Genomic DNA, 16149 nt, shown 5'->3' with positions numbered 1-16149 from the left:
TTGAAATCTGGGGAATTCAGAGGCCAAGTCTGCACCTCATACTTGTTGTTGTTGTGCTCTTCAAACCATTCCTGATCCATTTTTGCTTTGTGGCATGCCACATTATCCTGCTGAAAGAGGCCACAGCCATCAGGGATTACCTGATATGTTAATGAAAGTGTGTACAAGGTCTGCAACAATGCTTAGGTAGGTGGCAGGAGCCAAGATTTCCTACCAGAACATTGCCCAAAGCAGCAAACTGCCTCTGCTGGCTTTCCTTTTTTCTGCATCCTGGTGCCTCCTCCCCAAGCGAGCAGTGAACACACACCCGGGTCATGCACATGATATGCATCAGACCAGGCCAACTTCTTCCGTTTCTCCATGGTCTAGTTCTGATACTTATGTGCCATTGCTGGGGCTTTCAGCAGTGGATATGGGTCAGCATAAGCACCCCGACTGATATATCCCGCCCACTAACAGGTGCCATAATGAAGAGAAAATCTGTCTTAATCACGTCAGCTGTAAGTGGTCTTAATGTCATGCCTGATCGATGTACAGTGGGGCAAAAAAGTATTTAGTCAGCCACCGATTGTGCAAGTTCCCCCACTTAAAATGATGACAGAGGTCAGTAATTTGCACCAGAGGTACACTTCAACTGTGAGAGACAGAATGTGAAAAAAAAATCCATGAATTCACATGGTAGGATTTGTAAAGAATTTATTCGTAAATCAGGGTGGAAAATAAGTATTTGGTCACCTCAAACAAGGAAAATCTCTGGCTCTCACAGACCTGTAACGTCTTCTGTAAGAAGCTTTTCTGTCCCCCACTCGTTACCTGTATGAATGGCACCTGTTTGAACTCATCATCTGTATAAAAGACACCTGTCCACAGCCTCAAACAGTCAGACTCCAAACTCCGCCATGGCCAAGACCAAAGAGCTTTCGAAGGACACCAGGAAAAGTATTGTAGACCTGCACCAGACTGGGAAGAGTGAATCTACAATAGGCAAGCAGCTTGGTGTGAAAAAAATCAACTGTGGGAGCAATCATCAGAAAATGGAAGACATACAAGACCACTGATAATCTCCCTCGATCTGGGGCTCCACGCAAGATCTCATCCCGTGGGGTCAAAATGATCATGAGAACGGTGAGCAAAGATCCCAGAACCACACGGGGGGACCTGGTGAATGACCTGCAGAGAGCTGGGACCAAAGTAACAAAGGTCACCATCAGTAACACACTACAACGGCAGGGAATCAAATCCCGCAGTGCCAGACGTGTTCCGCTGCTGAAGCCAGTGCATGTCCAGGCCCGTCTGAAGTTTGCCAGAGAGCACATGGATGATGCAGCAGAGGATTGGGAGAATGTCATGTGGTCAGATGAAACCAAAGTAGAACTTTTTGGTATAAACTCAACTCGTCGTGTTTGGAGGAAGAAGAATACTGAGTTGCATCCCAAGAACACCATACCTACTGTGAAGCATGGGGGTGGAAACATCATGCTATGGGGCTGTTTTTCTGCCAAGGGGACAGGACGACTGATCCGTGTTAAGGACAGAATGAATGGGGCCATGTATCGTGAGATTTTGAGCCAAAACCTCCTTCCATCAGTGAGAACTTTGAAGATGAAACGAGGCTGGGTCTTCCAACATGACAATGATCCAAAACACACCGCCCGGGCAACAAAGGAGTTGTTGTAAGAAGCATTTGAAAGTCCTGGAGTGGCCTAGCCAGTCTCCAGACCTCAACCCCATAGAAAATCTGTGGCGGGAGTTGAAAGTCCGTGTTGCTCGGCGACAGCCCCAAAACATCACTGCTCTCGAGAAGATCTGCATGGAGGAATGGGCCAAAATACCAGCTACTGTGTGTGCAAACCTGGTAAAGACCTATAGTAAACGTTTGACCTCTGTTATTGCCAACAAAGGTTATGTTACAAAGTATTGAGTTGTATTTTTGTTATTGACCAAATACTTATTTTCCACCCTGATTTACGAATAAATTCTTTACAAATCCTACCATGTGGATTCATGGATATTTTTTTCACATTCTGTCTCTCACAGTTGAAGTGTACCTCTGGTGCAAATTACTGACCTCTGTCATCATTTTAAGTGGGGGAACTTGCACAATCGGTGGCTGACTAAATACTTTTTTGCCCCACTGTATGTGTTGATAATATGTTGAATAACTACTTTTTGGTTACAAACCCAAGCTACTATGATGATTATTAGTATTGGCCTGCGAATTACTACAAGTGGTACTGAAAATCTAACTGATACCAGAGATTACTTCACCTTTAATCAAAAAGCCATTTCCTCATCGGTCACCATGTCCTGATAATCATGCTCTTTCTACCAAATGAAGGTAGGGGTAACACTTTTTCTGTCTTGCAGCACTGCTTATGACTCTCATACAACCCAAGCCCCCCATCAGAAAGTAGGTAGTTTGGGTTCTTTCCAATCATGTAATTATTTTTTTACTGCACAGCTGAGAGAAAGGGCAGCAGAGCTGATCCCCTCAGAACTGTGTCTGCTACACTTTTACATTATCACAACCATAAATGGAGCATTTTTCAAATGCATAAATCGCATCATCAGCTCATTCTAACCTTCTCTGATTTAAATGGGGTTAATTAGTAACAGTCGGTTATAATAGAAGCCCAAATGCAAAATGGCATTAATCCATGTGATCTGCTCATTGTATGCAACAGTATTTCCTGTAAAGACTCCAATCTAATTCATATTCTGTTTTGTTATAAAAGACACTAAATGCTCACTTAACTGTGTATCTGTTGTATGTAATTAGGATTTTTTCCAGTAATATTTAAAAAATTGAATGTGTAATACAAATTCAAGGCCTTACCTTAAGAAGCACCCGCTTTTATTTTACCAGTGCTATATCTGATCTCATATTTTAATTTTCTGCTTGTGTAAAAATGCTTCTGTTTGGTTCAATTTTCAGTGACATTTGTAGTAGTAGTAGTGCCCAGTCGCAACATAAGAACTTTAACAAAAAGAAAAGAAAAACAAACAAACACCCCCCCCCCCCCCCCCCAAAACAGTGATTTTCTCAGCACCAAACCTGGCCACAGTGAGACAGAAAAACTCCTCAGTCAGGCACATGGAGGACAGCCAACTGCCTTGAACTTTTGGTGTGAGGGAAGAATATCATTGTCTGTTTAGTTTGCCCCCCTGGAAACCTTGGCTTTATATAGTCATAAATAACTGAAGCTGTACATACGTAATTACTTACTGCTTGGACAGTGATAAAGTTTCTTTAAAATACTGAGGTTTAAAATAATGTTAGAACCAAATATTATAGTCACGTACTGTAGCATTGCAGGGAGAATCGCATTTAGGCCAATTCACTCAGGGGCTTCTTGTCAGTGATGTAAAAATACTGCCAGCTAGGGTCACAGAAGTCATCAGGTGTTTGTTAAAAAATTTAGCTGCCAGTAAATTCGATGTATGCCGAGAATTTTGTGTTTCTGCAAAATGTGCAGCAGGAAACATAACAGCTGCTGCTGCTTTTTCTATGGTTCAACAACCTTTTTATACTCTAGGCAATATCTTTTTTGGCAAAACTCTGATTTAATTGTCAAGCAATGCTCCCTCTCTGGGAGAAGCTTCACATCAGAGAGCTTCAAACAATATTGTGGGTCAAAATTAATGATCTTTTTTTAATATAAAAAAAGAAAAAAAGCTATGATAAAAAGTTATGACACTGAAAAAATTCTCCTGATCTATACAGCTAACAAAATGCATTTCTGTCTTTAACAAAAAGGTAAAACACAGTATCTTGATTATGCATATTACAGAAATTAAATCTTTAGACAGGCCATAAAGGAAAAGGCTCAGAATAGGCTGAACAGAACTCTTATAAAACTTGTGTAAAAACTGTGATTGCATCTGTTTCATATACAGCACTGAGGAGTTACATAGGTCAGTTAAAATGGACGACAAGGTATGATCTTTTAGGAAAACAATGTAAATAATGTTAAAGGTTAAACACTTAAAAGTGGAAATCAGACTTTAAAAAAAAAGTTTTTATTTAGACCATAGTGTGCTAAAAGCTGATGGACAGTGTTTTGGGGTTTTCTGTGATACCGAATTATAATTGAGATATAAATTAGATGTATATTAGAGATATAATTATAAATTATAAAACAAATGGCTTTGTTTTATTTTATACATTTGTACAGTTCCCATTGATAACTGACTTAATTGTAATTACATATATTTTTAAACCACTAACATATTTTATTATTTTGAAATTCGGAATAGATTTTAAATATCAGAACATGATAAAAAGTCCAGTCTTTAGTAGGTCTTATAAGGTACACATAACCTGAGATGAACTACAAAGCATTACACATTACACAGTGACATTTATTAAAACAAACAAACTACCCAAAATGTAGAAGACGTGTGGAAAACGAAGTAGACCCTTCTTGTTTCAATAGCAATTAAGAGGGTCAGTACCAGCAAGGTGGTAATAAACCAATGCATAGTGGTCATCAGCAAGTACGAACACTAGGGATGGGTACCGGTGTCCGGTGCCATGATGGCACCAGTTCTGACATAAACGGTAGTAACCAGACCGAAAAGCAGCGCACATTTCGGTGCTTTATTTCGGTGCTTTTTTTTCCTGAGCTGTGATACACTTCTAGCCAATCATTTTACGTTTCCGAGGATAGTAGGCGGGCCCAGGTACGTACGTTCTTTTAGAGCAGAGCTACAGATTAAAAATGTCCAAGGCGAAGCGGTCAAAAGTCTGGTTGTACTTCACAGCAAAATATGCAAACTCAGCAGCCTGCAACAAGTGCTTTAAGCTGATACTGTGATACTGTCAAAGGAGGTAACACCTCAAATCCGATGAAACACCTGGCGACACATAGCGTTTTTTTTAAAAGCCCAGAAATGCACCGTATGATAGCTTGCTGCGAGACCTCACACCGAGCACATCTACTGCGGGTGGGTTGCCTGTTATGCAACATCCCCCAAAAACACGAAGAGGAGAGTCCTGGCCCCTAGCCCTGCCAGTGTAGCAGAAATGATGACGGACGATGATGATGGCAGCAGCACCCGTTCTTCTCTGCGTGAGTAGCTTAATGTTGTTCGTGTGTAATTTACGTTGAGTAGGCTAACCATGTTATTAAATTAATGCATGTAAGGTGAACTAGCAAACATCATCATAGCTACATGCGGCTGTCTTCTTGTTTGATGGCAGATACTCCCTTCACCCTGGCCAAAAAGGCTAAAATGACCAAAGAAAAAGTGGAAAACAGTTAAACATGAGAGGTTTTGAACAAAGTTTGTGTTTTTTCCATTGTTTAAGCACTGCTTCCAGCCAAGAGTGATACTGTATATGCCCCATAGCTGCAGAAAAGGCTAACATTGTTATCTTTTTACAAAAAACAGCTGAACATGAGAGGTTTTTGGACCAATTTTGTGTTCTCCATTCTTTAAGCACCGGTTTGAGCACTGTTTGAGCACCGGCACCGTTTCAAAAGTACCGGTTTGGCACCGGTATCGGATAAAACCTAAACGATACCCATCCCTAACGAACACCTCTATAAAAGCAAAGGTTGTGGCAGTTTGCTGGTCTGGAGCATGTTAAAAGAAGCTTTTGTTGTTGCCCATCAATCTAGGAAGAGTTATAAGGCAATTCAAAAGATTTTAAAGTCTATTTATTGATAAAGATTATTCACAAGTGGAAAACATTCAAAATTGCTGCCAATCTTCCCATCAGTGAACATCTCAGCAACTTCCCCCAAAAATCACACCGTGCAATGCTCAGAGAAACTGCAAAAGGGTTGGATCATAGATTCTATAGGTTTCAGAATATTATCTGTTGTTCTTTGAATAAATGAGACCAAAGTCGAGATGTTTGGCCATAATTTTGTTTGGAGAAAATCATACACAGTATATCGGCACAAACACTAACTGTCAAGAATGGTGACAGAAGGGCGATAATTTTGGCTTGTTCTGAAGCCACAGGACCTGTGCATATTGAAGTCATTGAGTTGACAGTCAAATCCTTTGTATTGTTGTATTGCTGTTGTTTATCTGAAGTTGCATTTTCCTAATTTGCCTGGTAAGAACCACATGATTTTTTATTATGTCCTGATAATATAAAAACCTTAGAATAGACAGAGGGTGCACTTTACTTTTACCATAACTGCATATTAAAAGAAAAAGCTAGCAAGATAGAGAAAATGTAAGGAAATCAAAGATTGGAAAATGTGACAGATAAAGACTGGAGCTGGTCGAGAGGGCAACGGAGATACGACTAAAAAAACCTGCTGATTAATACAAAAAGAGAGAGAAGGCAAGCAGCGAAACAGGAATTATGCCCAAGGCTTCTCTCTGGAGATTACACACAGAAGGAGTGAAAGGTTGGATGTGTCTCTTCTTTTCTACCTCATAATATCCCCTTTGTCCCCAACTCAGCCTGAGGACATACAAGGATACATATTGTGTTTGCTACATGTCTACATGTCAGCTCTGTATACTGTGTATGGGCCTGTCCCTGTGGCCTTCATTTCACCACAGAATAAAAAGAATTGCAGTCCCCCTCTAAAACAATATGGTAAAAAGAAAGCTTTACTTTACATTGTCACTGTCACTGAAGACAGAGCTAACTGTGTATTTTATGGTAAGAGTTAGAAACCTTCAGCAGCATTGTAGAAAGATTTAAGATAAATGTGAGTTAAAAGATGCATTGCATACAGCATTTGGGACTCTGTGTGCATTTGTAATACTATCAGGGTAAGGCCTTCCATTTTATTTTCAATTGTATTCCACATTTATTGCACTAAGCCCCATTTAATAAATCATCATGAGAAACATTAAAAAAACTCTAGATAACACATGTACTCAAAAGCATAAAATAGCACATAGAGTGTTAGGGTTGAGTTTCTCTGTCTTTTGCCTGTCTTACCTCTTGATTTAGTAGGGCAGTGGCCAGTTTCTGGACTTCTGGAGTTAACAGTTGAGTCCCTCGGATGACCTTGCTCAGTGCGGCCAGAGACTGGTGTATACTCTGTGATGACACTTACAGTTTACATACAGTACATACTGTGCAAAAAAATACAATCATTAAAGTCATCAAACTCATTAAAGATATATGCTGTACACTCAAGCCCCAAAATACCATGACATTCATTCACATGATCCTGACCACAACTGTATGTTTCATAATGAGGCAAATGGCTATTGGATGCAGGTAGTGATCAAGCCTGCTTCCACTGATTGCCTTGGTTCATTTAACCCCCCCAACAAACAGATAACTGTGAGTGTCTAGAAATGAATAAAACTATTCCATGAGATAAGTAACATACTTAAACAATCAATGAAGGGAAATTAGCTTATGCATCTCCATGGCTTTTAATCTTAATCAGTTTTTTCAGAAGAAACAAAGCAAGCTTTATTTACATACAAGTCTCAGTCTTTTACTCCATGTTGAATTAAACACGGTGGGTACCACTACCTAACCCCCCCCCCCCAAAAAAAAAGAAAAAAAGTATTCGGATACTGTAATTATGTGGTAGCCCATTTTGAATGTAGCTATCATTTCTAATGTTTTTACCCACCTGGACCAAGCGGATGGCATTGAACTGTTCCAGAGAAATGAATGAAAGGACTGGTGATTTCTGACTCTCTGTAGGTGGGTCCACCTTCTGGTGGATTAGTGTAGAGCCCTGATAGATGAGAGACATGAGAGAAACTATGAGAGAGCTATAGCTATTTGAGTCTACTTGTTCCAATACAGAAATGATCACTGTACATCAATGTGAAGTTGTTCAACGTGATCACCTTCATCCTATGAAAAAAATATTTCTTTCTGACGAGTGCTCTCTTTCAAGATTACAATGCTCTCATCTGTAGTTAACTGTATATAAATTGCACTGACGTGAAATGACAGTGCTCTGTACCACAATCATCGAAACAGAATGAGGGGATGGTTCCACCCAGTAGAGTTCATAAGACTTTCTGAGGGGCTTTTAATGTGTTCTAGTTCAGTGTATGGAACTTAATGTTGATTTCTCATTTCATTTGCAACATGTATTGTCTACATAATACTCAGAGTAAGATGTATGTTCACTTTAGGAACTCCTGCTACATTAGCATGCTATCTTTCCCCCCTTATACAGTACAATGGTAAAATATTATCTATGGATTTCCATATGGATCATTGTATATATGCATATACTAAATTCCTACAGTAACATCATATTACTAAACAGAATTTATTTTCTTGCTCCACACAGTGCAAACACAGGGGTGGAGGTTGAGCACTTGTTTACATTAGATAAACACTTTGTGTTCTGTATACAAAGTATACCATACAGTATACAAATAGGTTACAAAAAATATACAAATAAAAAATAGAAAAGCTTGGATTTTGTTGTAATCTATTAGAACCATCACACTCTATACCTGGATTCTATTTCGCTTTCTTTGCAACAACTCAGTTAGAGAAAGAGGCAAAAAAAGAGAGGAAGAGAAGGATAGCAGGACCAAGGGATGAAGACAGACAATGAAGAAAAAAGCTGGTTGGACGGGATTCAGATTGACTAGAGCTAAGCTATTGTTTCCATTTAAAAATGTAACTAAAAAGCCAAATAAACAGTCTCTGCTGTATCATGCTCTGCCCATGTCTTTCCAGACTACATAATGATTTGCCAAAAATAAATGTGTCTGTACATTTCCACACACACACACCTCTCACATATTTTCCACAAACCATAAAGGTTTGCACACACAACCAATGCACACGTGCAAGTACGTGCATTTAAATGGCACACTGGGAAGTTCAGATCCACTGAGGGTCAAACAACAAGGTTGGTTGATGACAAAGGGATAGTTAATTGAAAGCAGCCAGAGGTTGATTGTGATCTATGGAAAGCTTGCTGGTGACATAATGGCAACAATTAACACAGTTAACCATTTTCCTTTCAGTAAGTACAAAACAACTCCATCTACAAGAGACTGAAAGAGCAAGAAGAGAGACAGAAAGAGAGGAGACATAAGTGTAAATGAGAGAGGAGACAGTAAGCATGTGTGCTTGACAGCATGAGAGGCAGAGAGAGGAGACTGATACACGGTGACTAAATTGTTAAAGGTGGAGGCAGATGTCCTTTTAATTTGAAAACGTGCCAGTCTCCAAGCAACTGCACACAGCAGTACTTCTTGGCCAAGCAAGCCACTGTGTGTGACAGCCTTTGACAGCACTAGTAATATCCGATTACTTCCCACAACTTTTAATTAGGTGTCACGACCCTTGTTGTCTGTTGGTTTTGTTAAGTCCCTTTGTGTTCCTAGTTTTTCCATTACCCCCCTGCCTTCTGTATTCCCTGTCCCCTGTCTTCATGTTTAATGTTAGTCTTCATGCTTCAGTTATTTTAATTGTCTTTGTGGTAATGCTGTTTTACTTGGAAGGTTAGTTGTCTCACCGTGGCTTTACTTCCTGCTTTTGGGTCTTTCCCTCTGCTGTGACCCTCATGTTGACCTGTTTTGATTGTATTCAAATGTGAACAGTCTGCCCTGTCTGTGCATATAGCCTTGCCTCTCCCCTTCTCCATTTACTTCCTGTATATCTACGTATTGTTCTTTTTTGTTGCCAACTGGACTGTGTGTTTCTCCAATTTTTGATCATTCAATAGTTTTCCTTTTTTTATTTAATTTGCCTCAGAGTCATGCACTTTGGACCTCCACCCATTTCTGATATTATAACTAGTTGTTGTTGATGTGCAGTGACAGTAGAAATGCTGCAGTATTAGTACGGTTTGACTTTTTAAAGTTAACTAAATCAAGGCAAATGAAGTCCTTTAAAAGCTACAGATGCAGCTTTCCAATTTGGTTTGCAGGAAAAGGGCAACAAAAAGTAATGGGTCAATAAAAAGTCAATATGAAATGGTAAAGACAGCTAACCTGGTTGAGTTTCTTCCATAAGTTCAGGATAGGTGACAGTCCATTTGACCAGAGCTCCCTGTCAAACTTTGAACCTGTTGCGACTGAGCGACTCAGGATGCGCAGTTGAGAAATTACCTGTAAACAATTAAAACACAAAGAGTCAGTGGTATGCTGCATGTGCTCCTGTAAGAATAAACGGCCTATTTTTTTAAAACACCACCCATATAATTTGAAGTAGGCACATGAATTTTGACTCCCATATGTAAAACCCAAAACACTGTTTCAGGCCCTGTAATGTTGAAAAAAAGAAGAAGAAAAGAGAACCATAAACACGCCTCCTTACATACCTAATCAGCCAAGCTTAGCTTCAGGATTAGAATCTTGGACAGTACTTTTTATCTAGACTCAGTGTGTCTGTGTGTGTGTTTTGTGATAGTGCAAGTTTCCACTTATGTCTGCGTTACAAGTAAAGCAGCTTGTCTGATAAATGACTTTCATTTGGTCCAGGAGAACTCTTTACTAACATTTGTTTTATCTTCTCTGCTCAGGAGGAAAACGGTATATATGTGCATTTGCACACATGTCTGTTCGAGTACATCAAAGAGGGAGATGAAGGTAGGATTAAAAAAATCCTAATCTAAAATTGAATTGACAGCAATATGAAGGAGGTTGATATCAAATATAAGGTGATTCAAATAGTAATTTAAATATATTAAGATAACCAAGATTTTAATAAGCTGAAATTTCTGCCATAATTGTCTGGGGATAAAAAGTTACTGGACATTACACAACTTCATGCAGTCAATTTACTCAGTTTTTCACATTATTTCAGTATAACAGTATTCTAGTTTAGAGTTGTTAATAAGTCAAGCTGATTGATAAATTGAGCATAACAGAGTGAAAATCACAGATGCCACAGAAGGCACAGATGTCATTATATCTAAATATATAATCAGAAATGAACAGAAGCAGTATACGAGAGAGCTTCTATGTGTATATGCAAGATTTGGAGAAATAAATCTCTCTGCATTTAATGTCTTTTTTTTCTGTTATTGTAGTTGTAATGGCACAATGATACATTTTCACATGCTAGTTTTATCCAAAGTGCTTATCTTTGACATTGTGCATAAAAACTATGAATGCAGGAAATCATACCTCAAGCCTTTTGTAAAGACATTTCAAACCCGTGTCAGGTAATTGGTAAGATTAGACATTTATATTTAATGGTTTCCACAAAATCTGCAGACTTTTCCCCAGGACCTCTTTAGTGTATGTGGTTAACAGCAGAACTCAAATACAGTGAGAGTAAAGAAGGGACACATTTTGGGGAAAAGAGAGAGAAAAAGAGAGAAGATGAAAGTGACAGTGACAAATGACACCAGGATGGGAGACAATGACATATGGGGGAGATGGGTAGAGAAAGAGACACAGTAACAGACTCACATAAGTGGTCTTGTGGGAGTCGTATGAATTAAACTAGGTTGGTGGTTCCAGTGATCAGGAGACCACGCTATGAGTGAATTTAATTGTATTAAAACCCACATGGGGATTGTCCTTACAATCTGTAAAGGTTGCGTGTGGTTGAACTGAGGATAATTACAATCAGAAGACACAAAAAAAGGAGCAGCAGCTACTTTCAGCTGTTCACTTATTCACAAGGTTTCGCCACAGTGGGAAGTTCCACATGTTTGATTTGACAGTTGTTGTTTTTTTTCTTTTAAATGCTGGATGTCCTTACTCATCCGAGTCCAGAAGGATTTGGGTCATCTCCTGGAATGAATGGATCTTTTGCTTGTAAACTCCGACAGTGTGGAATCATTTAAAATCACAAGATATGCAAAGTGTAAAAATCTTCTGAGAAATCAGTATCTGTATCAGTAGAGATCTTCAATGCAAACCACCAGCGACCACAGAATTACGCTATCGGTCAAAGCAATTATGAGGAGAACTTTGGTGCAGCAAATCTCTCCTAGTGACAGCCAGCAACCAGTCGCCAACTGGTCAGGGAATAGACATTTGTCCCTAATGCAATGTTGACCATCTCCGGACCTGTGTGACTGAGACTCTACCTGATGTAAATGTGGCCAATCTCACATTGAAGGTCATCATCTCAGACACTGACCTAAAATCTTCAGTATTTTCAGTGGACTCTAAGGGGCACAAGATAAGATCATCTGAATGTTCTCCTTCAGACTCCTCAGGACGATACAGTAGATCTTTACACTGACAGTCTCATCCTGGGGGTCAACTGAATGCTGCCTTTGAGCTTGGAAACTGCAAAATCTTCAACAGAAAACCGCTTGGTCACAGTCAGTGACGATCCTTCACATGAAATTTGGGTCAGTTTTAACAAGAAGATGATGCTAGCTCTAAGTTTGATGTCAGTGGTAAAATCACAGAGGGCATAAAGCAGGAAGTGGCAGTAGCAATCTAAAAATAGCTGAAAGCTCTCTGGATATGTCCCAGAACATGATCTTGAATGTAGGATGAGCAAGATTTTAAAAAGATCATACCTTGTACAAACAGAAAAACGCAGCAAAACGAGCTCATTGTAATGTCATCGCAATGTCACGTATTCCATTTTCATTTCATTCTTGCTTTGGTTCTATCAGCATGTTTCTTACGAAAACAATGATTTGGTTCTTTAAAATAAATGAACCCTTATATGTGCTCATGTTTTGGTTACTCATCCAATTTACACTAAAGCATCTTTATTTTCAAAAATGAATTCTTAACAACGATACCAGGCTTGAATGGAAAACAATGGAAAAACATATACATGTTCTTTTCTGCACAAACGACAATGATAACAAACATGCTATTGTAAAAAAAAAAAACTCTTTCTCTAGTGCATGCAACAAGCAAGGTTTAATTGTGGTGTGTGTGTCACATTTATACTATTTCATCTTTCCTTTAGGGTTAAAAAGATCTTGGATTTTGCTTCCTCTTATAGATTTTGTAGCATCTGGCCAAAGGCCAGTTCCTCAAAGACAACTGGCTCTTATGCAGCTTCCTTCACATGTATTATAGGTCAACCTTTCTACCATTTCGACATTTGCACAATATCACAAGTGGCAGAATCAAATCAAAACATATTTTTCTGCTTCACAGAAAATCTGTAAAAGAATAAAAATCAATAAGTCTCAGCCTGAAAAAAATAATTACCTGAATGTGTAAAGTAAACACCAAAGACAGGTTCTATCCAAACACTACACACAGATTCATATATTACATAGACTATATAGTTTGTATTATTAGATGTGAATATTGCAAAATTCAAATGATATGTTCACAGTCAGTGAACAATGCAGCCATGCAACCTTCAGTCTATATCCTGCTTCTGTCTTTTAAGATTTTCATCTCCCTCAAACTCACACTAACACACACACACACTGAAATAAAACATATTGTGTGTTTATGTGAGACTGTGTTACACTGTATTACATCAGAATCTGCAGTGACCATAAACCATTAAACACATTCACACATACACACCAGGGTTTTCCATCCTCTATAAAGGAAGAAAGTACTTGGCAGATTCAACTTACTATGCAGATTTTGCTCAAAGCTCCATAGGCTGAAAAACACCAACATCCATTTTAATCAGCTACAATCATCTATACAAACTGTCAGACTCAATATCTGTGAAGTAGTGGTAAATGTATTTACGGCTGAAATGTTATTAGAAACCCTCAAGTTGCTTCGGTTTATTGTCGTAAATGAACAAAACAGATTGAGTGCAGCTTTTGCAGAGTTTGCTTATATAGCTCAACGCAAGAGCTAACACAGATACACATCAATCTTATCTGATGCAAAATATATAAAATATTGCCATACACTTGTTCGGATGATAAACGTCAACTTTCTGATGTTATCAAATGTTCCTTAAAATGATAACTACATGCAAAAATCATCATATTGTGAAAAATGTTATTTTGAGATTTGCATGAGACATGATATTGAAATGAATGAAATTATGGTTTACAAAATTAGGAAAAAAATATTATCAATGTTATTATTTATGCAATTAGTTTATGTAAGAAAAATATTTTATTAATTATAAGTCATATTAATATGGTATCAAAACTAAACAGATGGTTCACAGTTGATTTTATCACTGCCATACCACCAACAAACGCATACATTCTTTAAACTGAATTATATAGTATCATAAATACAAGTTTCAACTTTATAATATCCAGGGTTCATTTATTTTAATGTTTAATAAATACTGTGTAATGAATGTATAAACAGTTTTATAAATGTCAGCTGCAACTTCTAATGACATCCTGATAGTGTTTACAAACTAACTATTAACCAAATATTAAACATTTTTAATTGTCAATGACTTGTTGCCTTGACGAGAACAAAAGTTTTTGTATTTACTGTCAATGTGAAAGTTAGCGCTGTAGTACATTGAGTCTCAAATACCCAGATCCCTCGTCTCCTAGGCCAAAAGCAGACTATGCTTGATAAGTTTTAAATGAGACATCTACGTAATTCTACATGCAACAAACTTTCAACATCCATCCATCCATTCGCTTCCGCTTATCCTTTTCAGGGTCGCGGGGGGTGCTGGAGCCTATCCCAGCTGTCATAGGGCGAGAGGCGGGGTACACCCTGGACAGTTCGCCAGTCTGTCGCAGGGCCAACACATAGGGACAGACAACCATTTGCACTCACATTCACTCGCACATTCAAACCTAGTGGCAATTTGGATTATCCAATTAACCTATCCCCACAAACTTTCAACAACCATAGCTAAATGAGTACTTACAGCTTGCAGGTAGTTACATTACATGAGAGTACGGTATGTGCTTAAGTGTACTGGGCATTTTTTATGAGCATGCGGTACTTTTGAGTCTTTTCTGGAGAATATTCTCATTCGTTGTCATTGTTTTGGAATGTTGCAATAATAATAAACATACATGTGAATAAAGCGAGCATATTTGTCCACCCGAATACTGGTAAAATTCTGTTAAAATACATGTAGAATAGATTAAAACATCTGCTATAATTCACCAGGGCGAACGGGCAATCATATGATTCATGGTGATAAAATATTTAAATCAACTAAAAACCCTAGCCAGTGGGCAAAGGCGGTATTTGTCATTGGATGATTGGAAAACAGACATGAAACAAACGCCCAACAGTTAGCAGTAAGAGAAGGGGTATCTTTAACCAGACTGCCCTGAACTCTATTTTTCCAAACTGTGTTACACCTTCTGCTCAGCTTCTCTGTGGAGAAGGATATATGCTGCAGCAGAATAAAGACCCTAACCTCAAAGCTTTGCACCTTCTGCTTGAAGATCAAAGAGGAGGACTGACTTCAATGATTGTGACTTTTTGACAGTCACCTGACCTCAACTGTACATCTATGGCGGCACTTGAAAAAGTGGAAAAAGCCAAGTATTCCTGACATCACAAGGAGCTCTTTGGAACACTGTCAAATCACGCTGAGATAACATGGCTTATCATGTGGAGTCTACGCCAGCACTGCCAGGATTGCTGCTCCATCCCTCCAGTGGAGTTCCACTGACTTATGGGATCAGTGCCAAGGCGCACTGAAGCTGCTCTAGTGACACATGTTGACCCAACACCTCGCTAAGACAATTCGAGTTGATTTTCTTTTCATTTTTCATCTGTATACATGCAAGACTGATGTGAGCTGCAGGCGATATGAGCACATGTGCTTGTGTGAATAGGCAGACTGCTGTGTGTGGGTGCACCTGGGAGCTGACGATTCTCTGGGAGGATCTCGCTATGTTGGCAGGCAGACCAAAGAATGCTGGCCTGTCATCCTCTGGGAGATTCTCTATTACTCTGCGGTAGTCCTGGGAAGACACGCAGACCCATACAGGTCACACATTGACACACCCATATAAAGAGAGAGAAAATGAAAGCATTCTGCCAATTTATATCATGGCTTTAAGACAAAATACATTTTTCCATTTCTAAGCAACGATATCAAATTGAAAAGTAAAATCTTGTGGCATGCTTGTTAGATTTCTGTGTGGGTGTATGGGATTAATAATGCAATACTGAGCTCATTAGGGTGTGTTGTTTGTAACAGTTTGATGCAGGTTTTTTAACAACAAATATTTGCCTTGAATAGGGCTTTAAAAGCCTAAATTACTAAACTGATCTCCCTCATCACTCACTGCTAAATGCTAAATTCTAGCAATAGACTGTCAATTCAAATGATAGATTTCTATATTGATTGTTTTTTTAAACAAATGACCTCTCAGTGATTCTGTG

General features: G+C 38.7%; 1 protein-coding gene across 4 annotated transcripts in view; it reads right to left on the bottom strand.

The window, feature by feature from the left end:
• Positions 1-16149, bottom strand: part of dync2h1 (dynein cytoplasmic 2 heavy chain 1) — a 125034-nt gene that overhangs the window by 10736 nt on the left and 98149 nt on the right. For all 4 annotated transcript variants that reach the window (XM_076892392.1, XM_076892391.1, XM_076892394.1 and 1 more), the window contains 4 exons: positions 15621-15725; positions 9910-10026; positions 7569-7676; positions 6917-7018 (listed from right to left, as the gene is read on the bottom strand). In XM_076892392.1, the coding sequence (XP_076748507.1) occupies positions 6917-7018; positions 7569-7676; positions 9910-10026; positions 15621-15725 (432 nt within the window). The remainder of the gene's footprint in view (positions 1-6916; positions 7019-7568; positions 7677-9909; positions 10027-15620; positions 15726-16149) is intronic.

Source organism: Maylandia zebra, linkage group LG14, assembly GCF_041146795.1.
Source record: "Maylandia zebra isolate NMK-2024a linkage group LG14, Mzebra_GT3a, whole genome shotgun sequence".
Taxonomy (NCBI): Eukaryota; Metazoa; Chordata; class Actinopteri; order Cichliformes; family Cichlidae; genus Maylandia; species Maylandia zebra.
The sequence above is the reverse complement of the archived record's forward strand: the minus strand, read 5'-3'. Positions and strand labels throughout refer to the sequence as shown.